General features: G+C 47.1%; 1 protein-coding gene across 1 annotated transcript in view; it reads left to right on the top strand.

Annotated features, from left to right (window-relative positions):
- Positions 1-23,947, top strand: part of PEAR1 (platelet endothelial aggregation receptor 1) — a 174,387-nt gene extending 150,440 nt beyond the window's left edge. The window contains exons 10-25 of the mRNA XM_073639448.1: positions 132-306; positions 5,640-5,760; positions 5,987-6,150; positions 6,595-6,697; positions 6,776-6,922; positions 7,126-7,254; positions 7,433-7,561; positions 7,651-7,779; positions 17,063-17,191; positions 17,395-17,523; positions 18,201-18,413; positions 18,499-18,614; positions 19,571-19,685; positions 20,949-21,005; positions 21,214-21,426; positions 21,808-23,947. Of these exons, the coding sequence (XP_073495549.1) occupies positions 132-306; positions 5,640-5,760; positions 5,987-6,150; positions 6,595-6,697; positions 6,776-6,922; positions 7,126-7,254; positions 7,433-7,561; positions 7,651-7,779; positions 17,063-17,191; positions 17,395-17,523; positions 18,201-18,413; positions 18,499-18,614; positions 19,571-19,685; positions 20,949-21,005; positions 21,214-21,426; positions 21,808-21,974 (2,236 nt within the window). The 3' untranslated portion in view covers positions 21,975-23,947. The remainder of the gene's footprint in view (positions 1-131; positions 307-5,639; positions 5,761-5,986; positions 6,151-6,594; positions 6,698-6,775; positions 6,923-7,125; positions 7,255-7,432; positions 7,562-7,650; positions 7,780-17,062; positions 17,192-17,394; positions 17,524-18,200; positions 18,414-18,498; positions 18,615-19,570; positions 19,686-20,948; positions 21,006-21,213; positions 21,427-21,807) is intronic.
- The last annotated feature ends 2,309 nt before the right edge of the window (positions 23,948-26,256 follow it).

Below are 26,256 nucleotides of genomic sequence, written 5' to 3'. Positions count from 1 at the left end.
GTTAAAGGGCACCTGACATCCTATTTGACCCAATAAAATTAATAGCGTACTGCCCCTTTAAATAATGGTGGCCGTTCAAAAACTTTCCAAAAACTTGTAGATTGCTAACTTTATTAATCCCTGGCTTACAGCTGCCACCCAATGACCGGTGAGTGCACATGTAAGACGGGCTGGGCCGGACTAACGTGCAACGAGACCTGCCCCCACGGCTACTACGGAGCCAACTGTCAGGAGCCATGTTTGTGCCTCAATGGCGGATCCTGCGACAGCGAGACAGGGCAGTGCCACTGTGCTCTGGGCTTTACGGTACGTCATATTCACAGCACTACAGATCATTTTCAAAAAAGGAAAAAAAGATTGGGCATATTGATGTCAACATGCCCCATCCCTTATTCTTAAAGTGGGGATGAGCCTCCTACATGGCTGCTTATTCCCTTCCCCAAGGTGAGCTGTATAGAGGCTGAATGAGCATCCTACAGCTATATAAGGTGTATGGGCACCCCTGTAATAAGGGGGTACAGCCCCTTTAATGAGGGGGTACGGCACCTTTAAAGAGTAAAGGCCCAGTGCTTGCTCAGACCTCTACGTTGTCAGATAGAAGGGTGGCAGGACTCCTGATTGCACCCAGGACTCCTTTGGTCACACTCCAATCACAACCATAGATGTATTGGAGATTTTTGCTTTCCTTCTGTTCGCTCTCAGGATTCGAGCTCTTTCCTTCTGTCTCCTCCTGGTTTAAGATGTTCAATAAGTTATGTGACGTTCTAGCCAAAGTTTAGTAGCTTTCATGGGTGGAAGCCCATAATGATTGCCCAGAAGAAGGGACAGTAGTAGTCCAGATGTCCTCAGCTTCGAGCAGCGGTGCAATACGAGTCCAATAGTAGCTTGTGCTTCGAGGGTAAGCGGAGCACTTTTGACTTTTATTTTAGTGATTGTTGGGATCGTCAGGGCCGGGATCCCTACTGATCCAACAAGCTATAAAATGGTTTTAACATGTGAAACCGTAGGAAGATGCCGGGTCCTGTAGCCTGAGAGCCAACAGAAGGAAAGCAAAATACAGAGTGCAGTTCTGGGGGTGATTGGGGTGTGAGTAGAGGAATGGCTGAGGGGATCTGCACTCTGAGAGCCAACAGAAGGAAAGCAGAATACAGAGTGCAGTTCTGGGGGTGATTGGGGTGTGAGTAGAGGAATGGCTGAGGGGATCTGCACTCTGAGAGCCAACGGAAGGAAAGCAGAATACAGAGTGCAGTTCTGGGGGTGATTGGGGTGTGAGTAGAGGAATGGCAGAGGGGATCTGCACTCTGAGAGCCAACAGAAGGAAACCAGAATACAGAGTGCCGTTCTGGGGGTGATTTGGGTGTGAGTAGAGGAATGGCAGAGGGGATCTGCACTCTGAGAGCCAACAGAAGGAAAGCAGAATACAGAGTGCAGTTCTGGGGGTGATTGGGGTGTGAGTAGAGGAATGGCTGAGGGGATCTGCACTCTGAGAGCCAACGGAAGGAAAGCAGAATACAGAGTGCAGTTCTGGGGGTGATTGGGGTGTGAGTAGAGGAATGGCAGAGGGGATCTGCACTCTGAGAGCCAACAGAAGGAAAGCAGAATACAGAGTGCCATTCTGGGGGTGATTTGGGTGTGAGTAGAGGAATGGCAGAGGGGATCTGCACTCTGAGAGCCAACAGAAGGAAAGCAGAATACAGAGTGCAGTTCTGGGGGTGATTGGGGTGTGAGTAGAGGAATGGCAGAGGGGATCTGCACTCTGAGAGCCAACAGAAGGAAAGCAGAATACAGAGTGCCGTTCTGGGGGTGATTTGGGTGTGAGTAGAGGAATGGCAGAGGGGATCTGCACTCTGAGAGCCAACAGAAGGAAAGCAGAATACAGAGTGCAGTTCTGGGGGTGATTTGGGTGTGAGTAGAGGAATGGCTGAGGGGATCTGCACTCTGAGAGCCAACAGAAGGAAAGCAGAATACAGAGTGCAGTTCTGGGGGTGATTGGGGTGTGAGTAGAGGAATGGCAGAGGGGATCTGCACTCTGAGAGCCAACAGAAGGAAACCAGAATACAGAGTGCCGTTCTGGGGGTGATTTGGGTGTGAGTAGAGGAATGGCAGAGGGGATCTGCACTCTGAGAGCCAACAGAAGGAAAGCAGAATACAGAGTGCAGTTCTGGGGGTGATTGGGGTGTGAGTAGAGGAATGGCTGAGGGGATCTGCACTCTGAGAGCCAACGGAAGGAAAGCAGAATACAGAGTGCAGTTCTGGGGGTGATTGGGGTGTGAGTAGAGGAATGGCAGAGGGGATCTGCACTCTGAGAGCCAACAGAAGGAAAGCAGAATACAGAGTGCCGTTCTGGGGGTGATTTGGGTGTGAGTAGAGGAATGGCAGAAGGGATCTGCACTCTGAGAGCCAACAGAAGGAAAGCAGAATACAGAGTGCAGTTCTGGGGGTGATTTGGGTGTGAGTAGAGGAATGGCTGAGGGGATCTGCACTCTGAGAGCCAACAGAAGGAAAGCAGAATACAGAGTGCAGTTCTGGGGGTGATTGGGGTGTGAGTAGAGGAATGGCAGAGGGGATCTGCACTCTGAGAGCCAACAGAAGGAAAGCAGAATACAGAGTGCCGTTCTGGGGGTGATTTGGGTGTGAGTAGAGGAATGGCAGAGGGGATCTGCACTCTGAGAGCCAACAGAAGGAAAGCAGAATACAGAGTGCAGTTCTGGGGGTGATTTGGGTGTGAGTAGAGGAATGGCTGAGGGGATCTGCACTCTGAGAGCCAACAGAAGGAAAGCAGAATACAGAGTGCAGTTCTGGGGGTGATTGGGGTGTGAGTAGAGGAATGGCAGAGGGGATCTGCACTCTGAGAGCCAACAGAAGGAAAGCAGAATACAGAGTGCAGTTCTGGAGGTGATTGGGGTGTGAGTAGAGGAATGGCATAGGGGACACGTACAGTATATTTCATGTAGACCCCGTCCTTTTCTACCCAGACAGTAGGACATGTGCCAAATCTAAGTCTTGAAGTTCCTGCAGCCTGAGAGTGAACAGAATGAAAGCAATGTCTTGAGTGCAGTTCTGGTTGTGATTGCGGGGTGAGCAGACATGTGGCAGAGGGGATCTGCAGTCTGAGAGCTAACAGGATAAAAAGCTAAATATTGAGTTACAGTCCTGCAGCCTGAGAGCTAACAGAATAAGGCGATGTTCACATGTCCAGTAACGATCCGTTAGAACGGATCCAGCAGAAATCCGTTAGGAAACAAGTTGGGCTGACACAACTTTTGAGTCTGTTATTCACTAACTGATCTCTGCCGGATCTGTTATTTTACCATTGGAGTCAATGAGCAATGGATCCGTTAATGCGGCATCTGCAGTTGTCTATTTGTGACGGATCCGGCAAGAAAAGGCTTTCTGTTGGATCCGTTCTAACTGATCATTACTGGACATGTGAACATAGCCTAAAAGCAAAATCATGAATCTGTTTGTGATTCAGATGTGAGCAGAGATATAGCAGAGGGGAAAAATATACTTTGTGTAGACCCCTTTGTACTCTAGCCAGGAAAAGGTATATATGTTAAATCAAAATCTTAAAGTTCCTGTAGCCTGGGAGCGAACAGAATGAAAGCTAAATCCTGAAGTAAGGTCCTGCAGCCTGAGTGCTATGAGAAATAAAGCAAAATCTTAAAGCAAAGTCATCCAGCCTGAGAACTAACAGGATAAAAGCAAAATCTTGAAGAAAAGTGTGCAGCCTGAGAGCGAACAGAATGAGAGCAATGTCTTGAAGCAAAGTGCACAGCCTGAGAGCGAACAGAATGACAGCAATGTCTTGAAGCAAAGTGCACAGCCTGAGAGCTAACAGAATGAGAGCAATGTCTTGAAGCAAAGTGCCCAGCCTCAGAGTGAACAGAACGAGAGCAATGTCTTGAAGCAAAGTGCACAGCCTGAGAGCGAACAGAATGAGAGCAAAGTCTTGAAGCAAAGTGTGCAGCCTGAGAGCTAACAGAATGAGAGCAAAGTCTTGAAGCAAAGTGTGCAGCCTGAGAGCGAACAGAATGAGAGCAAAGTCTTGAAGCAAAGTGCGCAGCCTGAGAGCTAACAGGATAAAAGCAAAATCTTAAAGCAAAGTGTGCAGCCTGAGAGCGAACAGAATGAGAACAATGTCTTGAAGCAAAGTGCGCAGTCTGAGAGCGAACAGAATGAGAACAATGTCTTGAAGCAAAGTGCCCAGCCTGAGAGCGAACAGAATGAGAACAATGTCTTGAAGCAAAGTGCCCAGCCTGAGAGCGAACAGAATTAGAGCAATGTCTTGAAGCAAAGTGTGCAGCCTGAGAGCGAACAGAATGAGAGCAATGTCTTGAAGCAAAGAGTGCAGCCTGAGAGCTAACAGAATGAGAGCAATGTCTTGAAGCAAAGTGCGCAGCCTGAGAGCTAACAGAATGAGAGCAATGTCTTGTAGCAAAGTGCGCAGCCTGAGAGCTAACAGGATAAAAGCAAAATCTTAAAGCAAAGTGCGCAGCCTGAGAGCTAACAGAATGAGAGCAATGTCTTGAAGCAAAGTGCGCAGCCTGAGAGCGAACAGAATGAGAGCAATGTCTTGAAGCAAAGTGAGCAGCCTGAGAGCTAACAGGATAAAAGCAAAATCTTAAAGCAAAGTGTGCAGCCTGAGAGCGAACAGAATGAGAGCAATGTCTTGAAGCAAAGTGCGCAGTCTGAGAGCGAACAGAATGAGAGCAATGTCTTGAAGCAAAGTGCCCAGCCTGAGAGCGAACAGAATGAGAGCAATGTCTTGAAGCAAAGTGTGCAGCCTGAGAGCGAACAGAATGAGAGCAATGTCTTGAAGCAAAGAGTGCAGCCTGAGAGCTAACAGAATGAGAGCAATGTCTTGAAGCAAAGTGCACAGCCTGAGAGCTAACAGGATAAAAGCAAAATCTTAAAGCAAAGTGTGCAGCCTGAGAGCGAACAGAATGAGAGCAAAGTCTTGAAGCAAAGTGCGCAGCCTGAGAGCTAACAGAATGAGAGCAATGTCTTGTAGCAAAGTGTGCAGCCTGAGAGCTAACAGGATAAAAGCAAAATCTTAAAGCAAAGTGTGCAGCCTGAGAGCTAACAGAATGAGAGCAATGTCTTGAAGCTAAGTGCGCAGCCTGAGATCTAACAGGATAAAAGCAAAATCTTGAAGTAATGTTTCGCAGCCTGAGAGCCAACAGAATGAGAGCAATGTCTTGAGTGCATGTCAGGTTGTGATTGGGGTGTGAGCCCAGATGTAGCAGAGGGGACACTTATATCCCCTGCAGACCCCCTCCTTCTCTAACCAGAGAGCAGTACATGTGCTCCTCCGCTCGCTCTTCAAGGAGACTCTGAGCGCTCCCACTTATTTCGGGCGGTCCGTGGGGTTCTCAGGAGACGAGCCCCTACTAATCAAACAAATAAAAAGTGGTGACAAGATATCAAAACTTTTATAAAAGTTAGTTATGTAAGTTAAACTATGAGGCGAGGACAGGGAGGCTTTTAGGATCCGCAGCATGAGAGCTAACAGTGTGGAAGCAGAAGTAGCGATAAAGGTGAGCAAGTACTGGTCCTCCTCCCATCTCATTGCTGTCTGCTTTACCCCACCTCCCTATATAATCCATTCTGACTGCCATTTCGTTACATTGTGTCAGGGAAGTCACTGTTCTCAGTTCTGTCCTGATGAAACCTTCGGAGAAGGATGTTCCCAGACGTGCAAGTGCATCAACCACCTGGCGTGCTCCCCTACAGACGGCACCTGTGTGTGTAAGGAAGGTGAGCGCACACTGTCCGCACTGCGGGGCATACATCCGCCATACAGCTTCCACTATCTATCCCTGTGGGCAATCCTAGATGACGGAGGGGCTGATGTTGTCAGTACAGATGGAGATATGAGGTAGCCCCCAAAAACTGGACTAATCATCGAGGGGTCAGGTGCTAGGACCCTGCAGACTATGCGGCATTACTCGCTGCCTACTGAAATCAATGCTCTGTGTTTCAGGTTGGCAGAAAGGAGACTGCTCGGTGCCATGTCCTGCGGGAAGCTGGGGGTTCAACTGCAACCGGACGTGCGAGTGTGCCAACGGGGCGCCCTGCAGCCCCCTCACCGGGCACTGCTCCTGTACCTCCGGGTGGTACGGGGAGAGGTGTGAGCTCCCCTGCAAGGTACAAACACCTGCTTGTCTGTGGCTATGGTTTATAGCGGAGATTAATGGTCTAGAGAAACAGTGCCCCATAACAGTGTCAGTGCCCCCATAGCAGTGTCACGGACAGTGCCCCCATAGCAATATTAGTGTCCCCATAGCAGTGTCACGGACAGTGCCCCCATAGCAGTGTCAGGGACAGTGCCCACATAGCAGTGTCAGTGCCCCCATTACAGTGTCAGGGACAGTGCCCCCAAAACAGTGTCAGTGCCCCCATAACAGTTTCAGTGCCCCATAGCAGTGTCAGGGACAGTGCCCCCATAGCAATGTCAGTGCCCCCATAGCAGTGTCAGGAAACATCACCAGGTCCCCCATAACAGAGTTCCAAAAACCCAGATGGGTGAGTGTCAGAATCGTCAGCTGTCCCTCCGGAGAGGACGATCGGTGACGGCTCCTCTGTACACAGGCGGGACACTACGGGCCTGGCTGCACCCAGAGGTGTGAGTGTAAGAACGCCGACGGCTGTCACCCCATCACCGGCACCTGCAGATGTCTCCCCGGATGGATGGGTGAGGGATGCATGGAGGATGATGGGTAGATGGCTGATCCCGGGGTCTCTACACTTCCTTATATATCCTGTTCTCTAGGGGAGCACTGTGAGAGTACCTGTAAAGAAGGACACTGGGGGAGGAGCTGTAATATGTCTTGCACCTGTAAAAACGGGGCGTCCTGCTCGGCGGAGGACGGATCCTGCGCCTGCACCGCCGGATTCCAGGGCACCAACTGCCAGAACAGTAAGAAAATGCTTCTCTGTATGCTCAGTGTCGCCCTCTGCTGAGCAATGCGAGTGACATGACCTCTTCTGGGCCGCTCCTAGTGTGCGTGCCTGGAACTGTAGCTTTACTTTAGTAAATTGGTCAGAACTGCACTACCCTACAAAACCTGAGAACAGGTGTGACGCTATTTCTCCTAGTTAAAAACCTATTTTCTGTTCCAGGCTGCCCTCCTGGACGTTACGGGAAGAAATGCACCTTCTACTGTAAATGCTCTAACTACTCCACGTGTAACCCCACCGATGGCTCCTGTACATGTTCTCCCGGCTGGAAAGGCAACGACTGCTCTGAGCGTAAGTGCAGAATGGGACCATAGACCATGACTCTGCACCATTTGGGGGCCCCTTTAGGTACCTTATCACCCTGGGTCAGCTCGTACCTGTAGTGGTATTACATAGGTGCTGTATGGCGGTTTTATATGAGTACTCTTAGGTCCTTTTACTTATTAGTCTGACCTTGTTGTCTTTTCAGCCTGTTCTCCAGGATTTTGGGGGAAGGACTGCGCCAGTTCTTGTTATTGTCATTATGGAGGACTCTGCAGTCCTATAGACGGGAGGTGCGACTGTCTACCGGGCTGGACTGGAAAGACGTGCTCTGATGGTAACGCAGCCCTGGATTTCGGACCTATCTTTGAGCATCGGAGGGCAGATTAGATTGACTCACTCACTACATGGCACTTTTTATTTCAGCTTGTCCTTTAGGACTATGGGGGAAAGACTGCGCCAACACCTGCTACTGCCAACATGGAGGGCAATGTAACGCCATCGATGGCACCTGTGCCTGCCTGGCGGGATGGACCGGGAAAACCTGTTCTGAAGGTAGGGCCACCATGGCTCAATGGCGTTGTATGCTGCCAGTACCCGGGGCAAGGAAAGTCCCTTCCACAAGTCCAATATTGAGCCCCTCATCCCCCAATCATGTGTGCTGTACTTTAAGAAATACTGATCTATTAGCGATTGTCCTTGGACCCTTAAATTTTTTCTGCTTTTTGCTGAATTCTGACATAAAATTTCAAAAATGTACTACTCACAAAAAGTTAGGGATGTTTGTCTTTCGGCCAAAATTTCAGGATGATCCCAAAAAATGCCCTCTAACCTTTTCAGGAGAACTTATTGCGACGTCTCTAAACTCTTGAATGCCCGTGTCCAGCTGTTCAGTGTCTCAGTACTATTTCCATAACTTGCTGTTCTCTAACGAGGAGGTTAATGGCAAAATACACAACAGGCGTTTGATCCATGAATCGGCTTATACATTTCGGGGATCAATTAGAATTGGTAATAAATAGTCTTCATTGACGTAATGAGACCAAGACGACACCTGACAATTGATCACCAGTACTTCGCCATTGCGAGGCTTCAAGCAGGATGTTCTCAGATGGAGGTGGCCACTGAGCTTAGAGGGTCAGTGTAACCAGCAGAGTGCAACAGAGATACCGAGACTGGAAGAGTCACAGAACGGCAGAGAAGTGCTCGCCCTTTGGCCACATCCCACACTGATGACCGCTTCATTGTGAACAATGCCCTTAGGAACCGGATGATGAATGCCACACAACTCTAGGCACATGTAAGGGAGGTGAGAGGCACCCAAGAGTCACGTCAGACCATTCGAAACCGTTCACGTCAGTGTGATCTGCTTGGTAGATGACCTGCAAGGTACCTGACCACCCCACCAGGCACAGGCGTCATCATCTTGCATGGACCAGGAAGCGATGGACCAACGGCTTCAGTTCTGTTCATTGATGAAGGTCGACTCACGTTGTGCAGAAATGATGGCCACTAACAATGTTTGAGACGTCAAGGAGAACGCTATGCATCAGTTAGCCACTGTTGTCTTTGGGGGTTTGGGGGGTGTTACAGCGTGGACAGCTGTGTCTAGTCAATACAGAACTGCCCTACAGTCATGGCCAAAAGTTTTGAGAATGACACCAAAATTATATTTTCCCATGATCTGCTGGCCTCTGGTTTTTATTAGTGTTTGTCTGATGTTTATATCACATACAGAAATATAATTGCAATCATATTATGAGGACCAATAGGTTATATTGACAGTTAGAATGAGTTAATGCAGCAAGTCAATATTTGCAGTGTTGCCCCTTCTTCTTCAAGACCTCTGTAATTCTCCCTGGCATGCTCTCAATCAACTTTTGGACCAAATCCTGACTGATAGCAGTCCATTCTTGCATAATCAATGCTTGCATTTTGCCAGAATTTGTTGGTTTTTGTTTGTCCACCCGTCTCTTGATGATTGACCACAAGTTCTCAATGGGATTAAGATCTGGGGAGTTTCCAGGCCATGGACCCAAAATCTCTATGTTTTGTTCCATGAGCCATTTAGTTATCACCTTTGCTTTATGGCAAGGTGCTCCATCATGCTGGAAAAGGCATTGTTGGGCGCCAAACCGCTCTTGGACGGTTGGGAGAAGTTGCTCTTGGAGGACATTCTGGTACCATTCTTTATTCATGGCTGTGCTTTTAGGCAAGACTGTGAGTGAGCCGATTCCCTTGGCTAAGAAGCAACCCCACACATGAATGGTTTCAGGATGCTTTACAGTTGGCATGAGACAAGACTGGTGGTAGCGCTCACCTCTTCTTCTCCGAATAAGCTGTTTTCCAGATGTCCCAAACAATCGAAAAGGGGATTCATCAGAGAAAATGACTTTGCCCCAGTCCTCAGCAGTCCACTCCCTGTACCTTTTGCAGAATATCAGTCGGTCCCTGATGTTTTTTCTGGAGAAGTGGCTTCTTTGCTGCCCTCCTTGAAACCAGCCCTTGCTCAAAGAGTCTCCGCCTCACAGTGCGTGCAGAAGCACTCACACCAGCCTGCTGCCATTCCTGAGCAAGCTCGGCACTGCTGGTAGTCCCATCCCGCAGCTGAAACAGTTTTAAGATACGGTCCTGGCGCTTGCTGGTCTTTCTTGGGCGCCCTGGAGCCTTTTTGACAACAATGGAAGCTCTCTCCTTGAAGTTCTTGATGATGCGATAGATTGTTGACTGAGGTGCAATCTTTGTAGCTGCGATACTCTTCCCTGTTAGGCCATTTTTGTGCAGTGCAATGATGGCTGCACGTGTTTCTTTAGAGATAACCATGGTTAACTGAAGAGAAACAATGATACCAAGAACCAGCCTCCTTTTAAAGTGTCCAGTGATGTCATTCTTACTTAATCATGACTGATTGATCACCAGCCCTGTCCTCATCAACACCCACACCTGTGTTAATGGATCAATCACTAAAACGATGTTAGCTGCTCCTTTTAAGGCAGGACTGCAATGATGTTGAAATGTGTTTTGGGGGTTAAAGTTCATTTTCTGGGCAAATATTGACTTTGCAGGTACAGTAATTGCTGTTAAGCTGATCACTCTTTGACATTCAGGAGTATAAGCAAATTGCCATTACAAAAAATTAAGCAGTAAACTTTGGAAAAATTACTATTTGTCTCATTCTCAATACTTTTGGCCATGACTGTACACGTTGTGAATAGTAGTGACTAGCCCCTAGTAGTGACAGTCATTGTGCCTCTGCACAAACAACACAGGCCTAATTTCATCTTCATGGACGACAGTGCTCCAGCTCATCGAGGTTGCATCATTAGGGAACGGCTGCTGGAGACTGGGGAACCTCAAATGGAGTGACCTGCACTTTCTCCAGATCTGATTCCCATAGACAACCGATGGGATCAGCTGAGTCGCCGTGTAGAGCTTTGTAACTCTGTACCCCAGAACCTCAATCACCTGAGGGCCGCCCATCAAGAAGAGTGTGATGCCGTGCCTCAGCAGACAATAACTCCACTTGTGAACAGCAGGAGACATCGTTGTCAAGCTGTAACTGATGGTCAAGGCCACATGACAAGTTATTGAGAGATGGACATTATTTGTTGGGGTATACCCACCACTGTTATTGGCTTTTGTTTCAATAAATTTTTTGAGATAAGGAAATCACCATTGCTGCTTCTACTTAAATGCACGACTGACTTGATAGAATATCACTGTAGCTTTTTACGTTTTCCATAAATTTCACTCAAAGGCAAAATATCCCTAACTTTTTGTGAGTAGTATATGTATGTATGTGTGTGTGTGCATGTATGACTTTAGCATTAACCTTAACCTTAGTCTTCACCCTAACTTTCACCTTAACCTTCACCCTAACCCTAACATTCAGCCTAGCCTTCAGCCCAACCTTATACTTCACCCTAATCATAGCATTAACCTTAACCTTAGTATTCACCCTAACTTTCACCTTAACCTTTACCCTAACCCTAACCTTCAGCCTAGCCTTCAGCCTAATTTTCACCCTAACCATAGCATTCACCCTAGCCTTCACCCTAACCCTAGCCTTCACCCTTACCCTAGCCTTCACCCTTACCCTAGCCTTCACCCTTACCCTAGCCTTTACCCTAAACCTAGCCTTCACACTAACCCTAGCCTTAACACTAACCCTAGCCTTCACACTAACCCTAGCCTTTACCCTAACTCTAGCCTTTACCCTAACCCTAGCCTTCACCCTAACCCTAGCCTTCACCCTTACCCTAGCCTTCACCCTTACCCTAGCCTTCACACTAACCCTAGCCTTCACCCTAACCCTAGCCTTCACACTAACCCTAGCCTTTACCCTAACCCTAGCCTTTACCCTAACCCTAGCCTTCACCCTTACCCTAGCCTTCACACTAACCCCTTCATACTAACCCTAGCCATCACACTAACCCTAGCCTTCACACTAACCCTAGCCTTCACACTAACCCTAGCCTTCACACTAACCCTAGCCTTGATACTAACCCTAGCCTTCACACTAACCCTAGCCTTCACACTAACCCTAGCCTTCACACTAACCCTAGCCTTTACCCTAACCCTAGCCTTCACACTAACCCTAGCCTTCACCCTTACCCTAGCCTTCACACTAACCCTAGCCTTCACACTAACCCCTTCATACTAACCCTAGCCATCACACTAACTCTAGCCTTCACACTAACCCTAGCCTTCACACTAACCCTAGCCTTCACACTAACCCTAGCCTTCACACTAACCCTAGCCTTGATACTAACCCTAGCCTTCACACTAACCCTAGCCTTCACACTAACCCTAGCCTTCACACTAACCCTAGCCTTGATACTAACCCTAGCCTTCACACTAACCCTAGCCTTCACACTAACCCTAGCCTTCACACTAACCCTAGCCTTTACCCTAACCCTAGCCTTCACACTAACCCCTTCATACTAACCCTAGCCATCACACTAACCCTAGCCTTCACACTAACCCTAGCCTTCACACTAACCCTAGCCTTCACACTAACCCTAGCCTTCACACTAACCCTAGCCTTCACACTAACCCTAGCCTTCACACTAACCCTAGCCTTCACACTAACCCTAGCCTTGATACTAACCCTAGCCTTCACACTAACCCTACCCTTCACACTAACCCTAGCCTTCACACTAACCCTAGCCTTCACACTAACCCTAGCCTTCACACTAACCCTAGCCTTCATACTAACCCTAGCCTTCACACTAACCCTAGCCTTCACACTAACCCTAGCCTTCACACTAACCCTAGCCTTCACACTAACCCTAGCCTTCATACTAACCCTAGCCTTCACACTAACCCTAGCCTTTACCCTAACCCTAGCCTTCACACTAACCCTAGCCTTTACCCTAACCCTAGCCTTCACACTAACCCTACCCTTCACCCTAACCCTAGCCTTTACCCTAACCCTAGCCTTCACACTAACCCTAGCCTTCACCCTAACCCTAGCCTTTACCCTAACCCTAGCCTTCATACTAACCCTAGCCTTCACACTAATCCTAGCCTTTACCCTAACCCTAGCCTTCACACTAACCCTAGCCTTCACCCTAACCCTAGCCTTTACCCTAACCCTAGCCTTCATACTAACCCTAGCCTTCACCCTAACCCTAGCCTTTACCCTAACCCTAGCCTTCATACTAACCCTAGCCTTTACCCTAACACCAGCTTCCACCCTATGAAAACAGTATTGAATAATGTGCAGTACAGATGGTTCAATACTGATTTCATTCACTAGCTGCTGCGCTCTGCGTAGGCAATGACAGAGCTCAGTACCATGGGATTTGTCACCTCTGTCGCTGCAGAACACATCAGCTGATGGCAAGCTCACCTCAACTGCTATGCTCTGCGTAGGCAGCCACTCACTGTGTTGCTGTAAGAAAAAGACGTTTGCCAGCGCCGCTCATTTGAGAGTAGATGGGGCATAATTTTGCCTCAACATACAGTAGATGTTGGCGCACAGAAGCCCTCGTGCTTACTCCACACTACGCCATTGCTTGTGGGGCTCCAAATGCCCATCCATGAAGATTATTACTTTGTGATGCTCCGACCCTTCAGATCCTGCTCTTCTAATAACACAAGATATCAGTTTGGACTTGTGTGTTACTTTCAAGAACTAGGCTCCATGTGCACACAACATATTGGGTTCAGGGGGCCGCCCCTCACAGCCGAGAATATACACACAACATATTGTGGTCAGGGGGCCGCCCCTCACAGCCGTGTATATACACACAACATATTGTGGTCAGGGGGCCGCCCCTCACAGCCGAGAATATACACACAACATATTGTGGTCAGGGGGCCGCCCCTCACAGCCGTGTATATACACACAACATATTGTGGTCAGGGGGCCGCCCCTCACAGCCGAGAATATACACACAACATATTGTGGTCAGGGGGCCGCCCCTCACAGCCGAGAATATACACACAACATATTGTGGTCAGGGGGCCGCCCCTCACAGCCGAGAATATACACACAACATATTGTGGTCAGGGGGCTGACCCCACAGCCATATATGTACACACAACATATTGGGGTCAGGGGGCCGCCCCTCACAGCCGTGTATATACACACAACATATTGTGGTCAGGGGGCCGCCCCTCACAGCCGTGTATATACACACAACATATTGTGGTCAGGGGGCCGCCCCTCACAGCCGAGAATATACACACAACATATTGTGGTCAGGGGGCCGCCCATCACAGCCGAGAATATACACACAACATATTGTGGTCAGGGGGCCGCCCCTCACAGCCGAGAATATACACACAACATATTGTGGTCAGGGGGCTGACCCCACAGCCATATATGTACACACAACATATTGGGGTCAGGGGGCCGCCCCTCACAGCCATATATATACACACAACATATTGGAGTCAGGGGGCCGCCCCTCACAGCCGTGTATATACACACAACATATTGTGGTCAGGGGGCTGACCCCACAGCCATATATGTACACACAAAATATTGGGGTCAGGGGGCCGCCCCTCACAGCCATATATATACACACAACATATTGGAGTCAGGGGGCCGCCCCTCACAGCCGAGAATATATATACACAACATACTGTGGTCAGGGGGCCGCCCCTCACAGCTGTGTATATACACACATAATATATAGTGATCGGGGGGCCGCCCCTCTCAGTTGTGTATATATACACACAATATATAGAGATCGGGGGGCCACCCCTCACAGTTGTGTATATATACACACAATATATAGTGATCAGGGGGCCACCCCTCACAGTTGTGTATATACACACACAATATATAGTGATTGGGGGGCCACCCCTCACAGCCGTGTATATATACACACAATATATAGTGATCAGGGGGCCACCCCTCACAGTTGTGTATATACACACACAATATATAGTGATCGGGGGGCTGCCCCTCACAGCTGTGTATATATACACACAATATATAGTGATCAGGGGGCCACCCCTCACAGTTGTGTATATACACACACAATATATAGTGATCGGGGGGCTGCCCCTCACAGCTGTGTATATACACACAATATATAGTGATCAGGGGGGGCTGCCCCTCACAGCTGTGTATATACACACACAATATATAGTGATCGGGGGGCTGCCCCTCACAGCTGTGTATATACACACAATATATAGTGATCAGGGGGCCGCCCCTCACAGCTGTGTATATATACACACAATATATAGTGATCGGGGGGCCGCCCCTCTCAGTTGTGTATATATACTCACAATATATAGTGATCAGGGGGCCGCCCCTCACAGCTGTGTATATACACACACAATCTATAGTGATCGGGGGGCCACCCCTCACAGCTGTGTATATATACACACAATATATAGTGATCGGGGGGCCGCCCCTCACAGTTGTGTATATACACACAGAATATATAGTGATCAGGTGGCCATCCCTCACAGCTGTGTATATATACACACAATATATAGTGATCGGGGGGCTGCCCCTCACAGCTGTGTATATACACACATAATATATAGTGATCGGGGGCCGCCCCTCACAGTTGTGTATATACACACAATATATAGTGATCAGGGGGCCACCCCTCACAGTTGTGTATATACACACAATATATAGTGATTGGGGGGCCACCCCTCACAGCCGTGTATATACACACAATATATAGTGATCGGGGGGCCACCCCTCACAGCTGTGTATATACACACACAATATATAGTGATCGGGGGCCGCCCCTCACAGTTGTGTATATACACACAATATATAGAGATCGGGGGGCCACCCCTCACAGCTGTGTATATATACACACAATATATAGTGATCAGGAGGCCATCCCTCACAGCTGTGTATATACACACACAATATATAGTGATCGGGGGGCTGCCCCTCACAGCTGTGTATATACACACAATATATAGTGATCAGGGGGGGCTGCCCCTCACAGCTGTGTATATACACACACAATATATAGTGATCGGGGGGCTGCCCCTCACAGCTGTGTATATACACACAATATATAGTGATCAGGGGGCCGCCCCTCACAGCTGTGTATATACACACACAATCTATAGTGATCGGGGGGCCACCCCTCACAGCTGTGTATATATACACACAATATATAGTGATCGGGGGGCCGCCCCTCACAGTTGTGTATATACACACAGAATATATAGTGATCAGGTGGCCATCCCTCACAGCTGTGTATATATACACAATATATAATGATCGGGGGGCCACCCCTCACAGTTGTGTATATACACAGACAATATATAGTGATCGGGGGGCTGCCCCTCACAGCCGTGTATATACACACAATATATAGTGATCAGGAGGCCATCCCTCACAGCTGTGTATATATACACACAATATATAGTGATCGGGGGGCCGCCCCTCACAGTTGTGTATATACACACAGAATATATAGTGATCGGGGGGCTGCCCCTCACAGCCGTGTATATACACACAATATATAGTGATCAGGAGGCCATCCCTCACAGCTGTGTATATATACACACAATATATAGTGATCGGGGGGCCGCCCCTCACAGTTGTATATATACACACAGAATATATAGTGATCGGGGGGCCACCCCTCACAGCTGTGTATATATACACAATATATAATGATCGGGGGGCCACCCCTCACAGTTGTGTATATACACACAGAATATATAGTGATCAGGAGGCCGCCCCTCACAGCCGTGTATATATACACAATATATAATGATCGGGGGGCCGCCCCTCACAGTTGTGTATATACACACATAATATATAGTGATCGGGGGGCTGCCCCTCACAGCTGTGTATATATACACACAATATATAGTGATTGGGGGGCCGCCCCTCACAGCTGTGTATATATACACAATATATAGTGATTGGGGGGCCGCCCCTTACAGCTGTGTATATACACACAGAATATATAGTGATTGGGGGCCGCCCCTCACAGCTGTGTATATACACACATAATATATAGTGATCGGGGGGCCGCCCCTCACAGCTATGTATATACACACACAATATATAGTGATCGGGGGGCCGCCCCTCACAGCTGTGTATATACACACAATATATAGTGATTGGGGGGCTGCCCCTCACAGCTGTGTATATACACACATAATATATAGTGATCGGGGGGCCGCCCCTCACAGTTGTGTATATACACACACAATATATAGTGATCGGGGGGCCGCCCCTCACAGTTGTGTTTATCACATTGATCTCTCATGATCGCAGTTGCTCACAATAATATCGGGACACGCAGTACCCCTTATATTAAGGCCGCTGATTTGGGAACGCACAAGCCTCCAATTGTTTGTAACGTACACTGTGTTCTGCTTTGTGTAGTCTGCCCCCTAGGGACGTACGGTGAGTACTGCATGAGCAAATGCAGATGCCAAAATGGAGCCGAATGCGATCACACGACTGGGAAGTGCTCCTGTCTGCCCGGATATCACGGCCCCTATTGTGACAATCGTGAGTGAAGATGGCAGTATATATATATGTATGTCACCACAACTGGTCAAAGTGCACTTCAGTTTCATCTAATGGAGTCTGTGGGAGCCTGAAATCCACCTTCTGTCCAATCAGAGGCTGAGACTGCTCCATCCTCCATACATCACATGCTTTATAGAAAGGGGTTCTCCATTAGTTATATCTTCCTTATTTTCCACCATCAGGGTGCCCTTCTAGGACCTACGGGCTCAGATGCCACCAGGTCTGTGACTGCCTCCACAATTCCACCTGCGACTACGTGACGGGTCATTGCCAATGTGAGGCGGGTTGGTCTGGAGCACGCTGTGAAAAAGGTATGGAGACCTTCTTTGGATCATTGACCTTCAGAAGTCTCATTTCTCTCATGCCATGGAGACATAGCCTAAAAGATCTTCTGAAGACTAAGGATGAGGCTTGACGTCCTGATGCCCTCTTTTATGGCTCAGTGATGTGTGTCCATCCCATTTCCCTGAAGGGTCACACACCACGACTAAAAAAATTATGTGCTTGAGACAGAAAATGTATTTATTTTCACTTCTGTGTGAGGAATGCGACGTAAGGGACCTTATGGTTGCCCATAGTGGTCCCCAATTTTCCCGATATCTTCCGTACAGTGTGACACATGGAATGGTCTTAGCAGCTGAGTTTACATCATACCTGGGAGTTGGCAGCTGTGTTATACAGCCAGCACCTGCCTCTAACAGCAGCAAAGGCCATTTGCTGCCTTTAAACCCTTAAATGTAGCTGTCAATCTCTGATAAAAGGCATCTAAGGCATGCAAACCCAGGGGTGGGCAGCACTGCTTTGTGCAAACAGCAGCCTCCTTGCAAAGTGATCGCAAATTAAAAAATAAAAAAGTTAGAGATCTTGTAAGAAAAAAAGGAAAGCGTGGGAATGGGTTTACTCTATAGCACTGTATTTAATGCTCGTTCTGTGGGTGCCCTTCCCTTTTCCCCCTAGTTATATCAGTAGTAATGTCTTTTTTACTCAGCACCCGACGTCCCGTTTACCATGGTTCCGAAAACTTCTGTGAGCGCTGACTCCATCGGACCCATGATTGGCATCATCGCTTTAGTCATCTTGGTGGTAGCGTTAATTGCCTTATTTCTGGTCTACCGTCATTGGCAGAAAGACAAGGAGAGCCGTAACTTAGCCGTGGCATACACGTCTACCAGGCCGGCCAGCTCTGTATATGAAGTCCCAGGTTGGTAGACACAAAAATGTGACCATACTGGACATTACGAAAATGCCTGCAAGTCAATGATCTCATTGTCACTCCATCTTTATAGACGTGCCTCCAAGTTACATGCACTACTACACCAACCCCAGCTATCACACGCTGTCCCAGTGTGCACCCAACCCACCACCGGTACCAAGCAACCAGGACAGACCAGGCTCCAAGAAGGTAACCTGTCCTTATGTTCTTTCTTGCGCATACATAGTTTACATTGTTGACTCCGGAGATACCAGAACGGTATTACTAGATTCACGGTCGGTAGTAACCCAAGATTAGAGACAAATTTTTGGCCAAGGCAGACCAGGATCCAAAAAGGTAAAATGTCCTTATGGTCTTTCTTGAGCATACATATTCTACATTGTAGACTCTTGAGATATCAGAAAGGTTTTACAGATCCACGGTTGGTAGTAATCCAAGGGTTGAGTCAAATTTTTTCCAGGACACACCAAGCTACAAGAAGGTAACATGCCTTTATGGTCTTTCTTGAGCATACATAGTCTATGTCTACATTGTAGAGTCTCGAGATACCAGATGGATCTTCCAAAATTCACAGTCGTTAGTAACCCACAATTTGGTCAAGACAGAACAGGCTCTGAGAAAGTAACGTGCCCTTGTGGTCTTTTTTGAGCATAAATATTCTACATTGTTGACTCTAGAGATACCAGAAGGGTCTTCCAGATCCATGGTTGGTAGTAAACCAGGGGTTGAGACAAATGTTAGGCCTGGACAGACCAAGCTCCAAGAAGGTAACATTTCCTTATGGTCTTTCTTGAGCATATAGTTTACATTGTGGACACCCAAAATACCAGAGGGGTCTTCTAGATTAACTGTTGGTTGTAACCCCGTGGTTGAGCCAAATTTTTGGCCAGGACAGACCATGCTCTATGATCATGTTACCACGAGCATAGTCTACATTGTGGACTCTCGAGATACCAGAAGGGTTTTCCCGATTTCTTCAAGACTTGAGCGATATTTTTGAAAATGTCATGATGGCTTCATCTCGACCATCTAAATTACTCATAAATTTGACTTACTTTTCTTCATACATGAAGCCCATAGAGAAGCTTGGTGGTTCACAGAGATGGATAGAGTAATGAAATATCTATTCTTAATTTTTTATCTAGATGAATCCTCATTTTTCTAATGTGATGAACGCGGAAAGAGAGAGAATGAGCTCTTACTGTTCGGACCACAATGCCACATTGCCAGCTGACTGGAAACACCAGACAGCACCTAAAGGTACAAAACAACATCAAAGAGGTGTCCATAGTAGGTCAATCCAATGGTATGACTGACCTGCTGTAGTTGCGAGGGTCTCACTTTGGAGGACCATTGAAGTGCAGCTATCTCATGCACATCATACTGATTGAGATCCATGCATGGAAACTATCACAGAAACTTCTCTTGCCTTGAGGAATGGTGGTTCTTTAGAAAAGCTCTTCATGTAGCTCCTTCAATCTTTTGATCTCATTTCTTATGATGCATACATTTAGTTTCGAGATGAAGTGTCCTCCTTGGATTATCTTCATAGTGAACGTTGGAGCCATGATGGAAGACATAATAGTTTGATCCAGCAGCTGAAAAGAATCAGCCTTGTTCCCCAGTGACCCACACACAAAGCATGTTGTATGTTTGGAACATCTGGTTGGCGCATTGACCCTATAACTATTGACCCCAACACTATTTTTCATGTTCAAGAATCCATGACACCTCAGAATTGTAATTTTTATATGTTATTGGTAAAAAGTTGTATTTTTATAGCACTTGCGTACTTGCCTAATTTGGATAATACATGGGGTTTATGGGAAATCTGAGTTACTATGGTCAGAGTCCTGGAAGACCTCTTTATAAGTCTGGAACATTACGATTAAGTAATCATCTAGATAGTCAATAGTGCAGTCAAGGCCAAGTCCCTGGTGGTTAGCGGAATATTGAGCATCTTCATCCCTAGTGGTTAATAAAATATTGGGAAGACATTTGAATATTAAATCTAGATCCCCGGGGGTCAATTGAATATCAAAAGGTTTAATCCCTGGTGGCCAGTGGAATATTGGGAGCAAAGTTCCTTGGTTGTCAGTAGAATATTGAGAGTCATGATCCCTGGTGGTCATTGGAATATTAAGAGTCTTTATTCCTGGTGGTTAGTGAAATAATAAGTCATTAACTGTTTTGGGATGTGGAATATTGGATGTCTTAATCCCTGGTGGTTACTGGAATTTTGAGAGTCTTAATCACTGTTGGTCAGTGAGTGTTAATCCCCGGTGGGTAGAGGAATATTGAGTCATGATCCCTGTTGGCGAGTGGAATATTGAGAGTTTTGATCTCTGGTGGTCCAGTAGCTTGCTATTACATAAGACTTGCTGGTTCCTAGTGGAACAATGGCATATTAAACTAGTATTTTGCTCTGCCATGGCTGAAGCCAATTTGATTGGTGCCTACATGGAGAAAGGGGATTTAAAATATGTAAAAGAAAAGGTAATTTTAATGCTTTCTTAATTTCAGGACGACATGGCATAGACCGAAGTTACAGTGTTGGAGTTTACTATAATAAAGGAAATGGTGAGTACACAGTGATGGGTGTTTTACTCCCTCTAGATTTTAGATGTTAGAAAGCCCAGTTTTTGGGCAAAATGTGCCCCTTTTGGTTCTCGTAGATCAAAGATTGGCAGCAAAAACATCTCCATTTCAATAAGTGGAACTCTTGGCAAGCTCCAATTCCCTCGTTGACAGATGACGGCCATAATTAATGTCCTCTTTTTCTTTCCAGAATACGTGAAAGACTCTGCTCTCAGCATCAGTAACAGCTCCCTGAATAGTGAGAATCCATACGCCACCATCAAAGATCTCCCAATGCTGATGTCCAGAACTTCGGAGGGGAATTACATGGAGATGAAGTCTCCAGTCCATCGAGAAATGTCCTACGCAGAAATCGGACTCTTTGATGAAGACGCCATGTACCAAGTGGATTCACAGGAACAAGGTGAGATCACTGGGTGACCAACTATTAATCTAGACTCTACTATAGATCAAGGACTGGTGGCTTATTCAATGGATCCAGGTCTCGTAAACAATTTAGGCTCTTACATCTTGATGTATACCTCAAAGAATCAAGATTTGGGCTGCCTCTCCGGGTTATCCAACAATAGAGCCTTATGACCAGATGGCTTCCATCTTTTTTGGATCTATAGTAGCTTCTAAGAAAGGGGCTGTAGGTCAAAACCATTGGCCTTTATACTCTAGATTAGAGGTCTAGGGTTTTATCCCATTTGTTTAAACTTGTCCAGAATTTCATGTTCAGCCACGTATATTTTTATTGTCCACAGACCATAACAATAATATAGACTTTACTTCTTGCTTGTAGACAGCTTCATACGAGGAGCAGCAGCCGCCTCAACCAGTTCTCCTCGAAACAGCCTCCAGACGAACCATTACGACTCTCCCAAAAACAGCCACATTCCCAGCCACTACGACATGCCTCCGGTCCGACAGTATCCCCCATCGCCCGGAACAAAGCGCAAAGCCCGATGATTACACCAACAAGAACTGTTTATGTCAGATATCTCCGCTTGGACCTTGTTGAAGCCCAAGCTGGAACCTGTGGTATCTTCTGGATCTTCTTCCCTATCTGTGACACAAATTTTTACTTGGTTTACAGAATGAGAGTCACACATTTTGATGGGGGTACAATTAAGATGAAGGTTCGTCCTCACTGTGAATGAACTGCATGACTGTAAATACATGTTTTAGCTTTGGAGACTGGATTCTCCAAAGGTTTTCTAGAAGGCATGATGGAGGCTGGACTGTCCGATGAGTCTTGGTGAAGGCATCCATCACATCTGGTCATGATAGACATGGGGCGCATAAGTGTTCTAGAAGGCTTCTTCTATCATCTAATGATAAAGAATTGTCCTTCAGCCTTCTAAACAGACTACTTCAATAACATCTTATATAGGTGCAGTCTTATAGAAGGCAACTATGTCATAATGGCGGCTGGACCCTTCTATGATTTTTGGAGATGGCATCTACCATATCTGGCCATGTTAGAGTTAGGACTGATAAATGTTTTCAAAGGCATTTTCTTATGATGTAGACGACCACTAAAGAGACTCTTGGATAGCATCTTACCTAATGTAGATGTACTCCTCTAAAAAGCCAACTATGTCCTGATGGAAGCTGGACTCTGAGTTTTTGGGAATGCAACTACCACATCTGACCATGGTAGAGATGGGACTCAGAAGTGGTCTTGAAGGCATCTTCTAATGTTAGAGACTTGGCCACCAGACCTCTAAACAAGACTTCTTTGATACCATCTTATGAAGTCTTCTAGAAGGCAGGTATGTCATGATGGAGGCTGGGCTCTCCTATGAGTCTTTGTGAAGGCATTTCCCACATCTCACCACGATAGAGATGGGATTCATAGCGTTCTCAGAGGCTTCTTCTATCTTCCTATGACATAACCTTACCATCAGACCTCTAAACAAACTTCTTGGATACCATCTTGCGTAATATAAATGCAGTCTTCTAGCAGGCAACAATGTCAGGATGAGAGGCTGGATGAGCCTTTTTGAAGGCATCTCATCTGGCCATGATGGAGATGGGATTCAGAGGTGTACCTAATGGCATCTTCTATCTTCCAGCCATCTTCTATCTTCCAAAGATTGAATAGACGTCTTAGATAATATCTTATGCAGGAGCAGTCTTCTAGGCGACAACGATATTTGATTGAAGCTGGACTCTTCAATGAGTCTTGGTGAAGTCATCTACCATATCTCGCCTTTTATATAAAAAGGACTGAGAATTCTTGAAGTCTTCTTCTAGTTTCTTATAAGGCCACCCCTTCACACCTCTAAACAGACTTCTTTGACAGTATCTTACCTAATATAGATGCAGTTTTCTAGAAGGCAACTATATCATGATGGAGGCTGGAGACTCCGATGAGTCTTGGTGAAGGCATCAACCAAATCTGGTTATAACAGAGATGAGACTCAAAATTGATCTCAAAGGCATTTTCAATCGTTCTAGATATAGACTTCTTCAATTACCTCGTATGCATATGCTGTCTTCTTGTAGGCATCTACATCAGCTTCTATAGGTGTCAACTAGTTTGTCAAACATCTACTGTTTGGAAAACGGACTTTATCTAGTGGTACCTCTAGACTCTAGAGGCATCCACTCAATTTCTTGGCAATTGAATCTTGACTTGACAAGTCTACTTCAAAATGTTCCCTGCTTTCTTGGAGATAGTTTGTCTGTTGGTTGACGGTTCCACCTCACCTTGTCGTGATGAAAGCGTTGATAATACTTCATGAGGCATCTAATCTTCTTGATGTTAGACTGCTCACATAGAATTATAGATAGTACAGACGATGTGTGCGGACACTTATTAGATGGAGAAGAGAAGGGTCATCAATCTGGATCGGACTGAGCGTTGTGTCTGCTGTATTGAAGTTCTCAATGTGACGTAGAAATGTAGAAAATAACATGGAAATTACAACGTGTTAATAAAATAAGTGATTCATTAAAAGAAATGAATTTTACACCTTTTGTTTTGTATCTTATATCATGTGCATGTTTGGATCCATCCATCTAATCTATAGCTGAATTTGCCATTAAGCCTTTACGTGCCTGGTGGTCTTGAGTGGAGATCCCACCTCTGTGATGTTCTTACACCCACATATTCAATATAGCCAAGGGTTGTCATGATGAGACCACTCTTTCATCGGCCCTTAATGCCCTTTGGGACATAGCTGGGGTCTGGGCTACTCGATGACAATGGGAAGGCATGATATGTCAATTAGGTCACAGATTGCTGCCCATACTGTTACCACAGGGCAAGCTGAGCGCCCGGAGGCCGTACACAAGGCACGCAGCGCTGTCTGACGGGCGGGGATGGCTCAGGTGAGTCCTTTGTTATCTGGACACGTTCGTTAATAAATCATGTGATTACAAGTCGTCCGTCTATTGACTGGAGAATGGGGACCAGATACTGATATCCCACCACTGACACGTCCTGAAAGGAGAGCAGGCAGACAAGCAGGCAGCTGTGGGCACAGGACAAGTCACCACCCGACGAAGGAGGAGAAGATACCTCCGGGGAATACCGAAAATGACAGCTCGAGACAAGTGGAGAAGGTGAGATAGAAACCCAAGAATTCAGCAGCAAGCTGTGTGCACCAAGATACATCCCTAACCTGAAGAAATACAGCCAGCCACCTGGCCCAACTACATGTCTGGTGGTCTTGAGTTGAGGTCCCACCTCTGATGTGCTTCTGCTCACACGGGGTATATAGCCCGGGGTTGTCACGATGAGACCACATCTTTCATATCAAACCTCTTTGGAACCATCTCTTTGGCTTTCCTTGGAAGCCCCTGAATGCCAGCCGTTGACCCTCGATAACTTATTATGGCTCCTCCAAACACAACGCAGACTCAATTCAAACCCCAAAATGTCCCACTCACTCAAAATGTAGGATTCACTAATATGCTCCTCCGCCCTTTACACCAGTATCGCCCATGTGGAGTAACACTCGGTTCCCTCCAGGCGCGGAGTCCCCACTCGCGTTCCCGCCGTGGGTCCTAGCTGGGGGTCTCCAGACTTCACCACCTGTTTAATGTACTTGGTATTGATCAGAGAAATAAAAGCTGAAGTCCTATAGAGAGACTAAGTAAAAAAGGGAAAAAAAATTAAAAAAATAAACACAAAGAACTGAAAAAAAAAATCACAAAAAAATGACGATAAATAGGTATTTTTATATAAAAATATAAAAGTTCTGATATTTGGTATCACCACGATCAGAAGAACATGATCTATGAATCTGTCCCAATATTAACCCCTACAGGGTGCACCATAACAAATAAACAAGGTGGTAAAAACGTTTTTTTTTCATCATACAGTGAAACAAAAAGTGGAATAAAACGCGATGAAAAGTATGTGAATAGAATTGGTACCGCTGAAATCGAAATTGTGTCCCACAAAATACTCGTCCCCACACAGCTCCATCAGCGAGAAAGAAGACAGATACAGCCCTCAGACGACGGCGAGGAAAACAGCGCTCTTCTATAAAACTGTTTTTAATGTGTGAAAGCAGGAAAACAAAACAATATACATGTGTAGAAATCCAGCAACCCCCTCCTCCTGCGCCCCCAAATCCAAGGGCCCCTCCTCCTGCGCCCCCAAATCCAATAGCCCCTCCTCCTGCGCCCCAAAATCCAAGAGCCCCTCCTCCTGCGCCCCAAAATCCAAAAGCCCCTCCTCCTGCACCCCCAAATCCAAGAGCCCCTCCTCCTGCACCCCCAAATCCAAGAGCCCCTCCGCCTGCGCCCCCAAATCCAAGGGCCCCTCCTCCTGCGCCCCCAAATCCAAGGGCCCCTCCTCCTGCGCACCCAAATCCAAGAGCCTCTCCTCCTGCGCCCCAAATCCAAGAGCCCCTCCTCCTGCGCCCCCAAATCCAAAAGCCCCTCCTCCTGCGCCCCCAAATCCAAGAGCCCCTCCTCCTGCGCCCCCAAATCCAAGAGCCCCTCCTCCTGCGCCCCCAAATCCAAGAGCCCCTCCTCCTGCATCCCCAAATCCAAGAGCCCCTCCTCCTGCGCCCCCAAATCCAAGAGCCCCTCCTCCTGCATCCCCAAATCCAAGAGCCCCTCCGCCTGCGCCCCCAAATCCAAGAGTCCCTTCTCCTGCGCCCCCAAATACAAGAGCCCCTCCTCCTTCGCCGCCAAATCGAAGAGCCCCTCCTGCGCCCCCGAATCCAAGAACCCCTACGCCTGCGCCCCCAAATCCAAGAGCCCCTCCTCCTGCACCCCCAAATCCAAG

This window comes from Phyllobates terribilis, unplaced genomic scaffold (genome assembly GCF_046119375.1).
Source record: "Phyllobates terribilis strain yellow unplaced genomic scaffold, ASM4611937v1 Scaffold_7__3_contigs__length_470593459, whole genome shotgun sequence".
NCBI lineage: Eukaryota > Metazoa > Chordata > Amphibia > Anura > Dendrobatidae > Phyllobates > Phyllobates terribilis.
The sequence above is the reverse complement of the archived record's forward strand: the minus strand, read 5'-3'. Positions and strand labels throughout refer to the sequence as shown.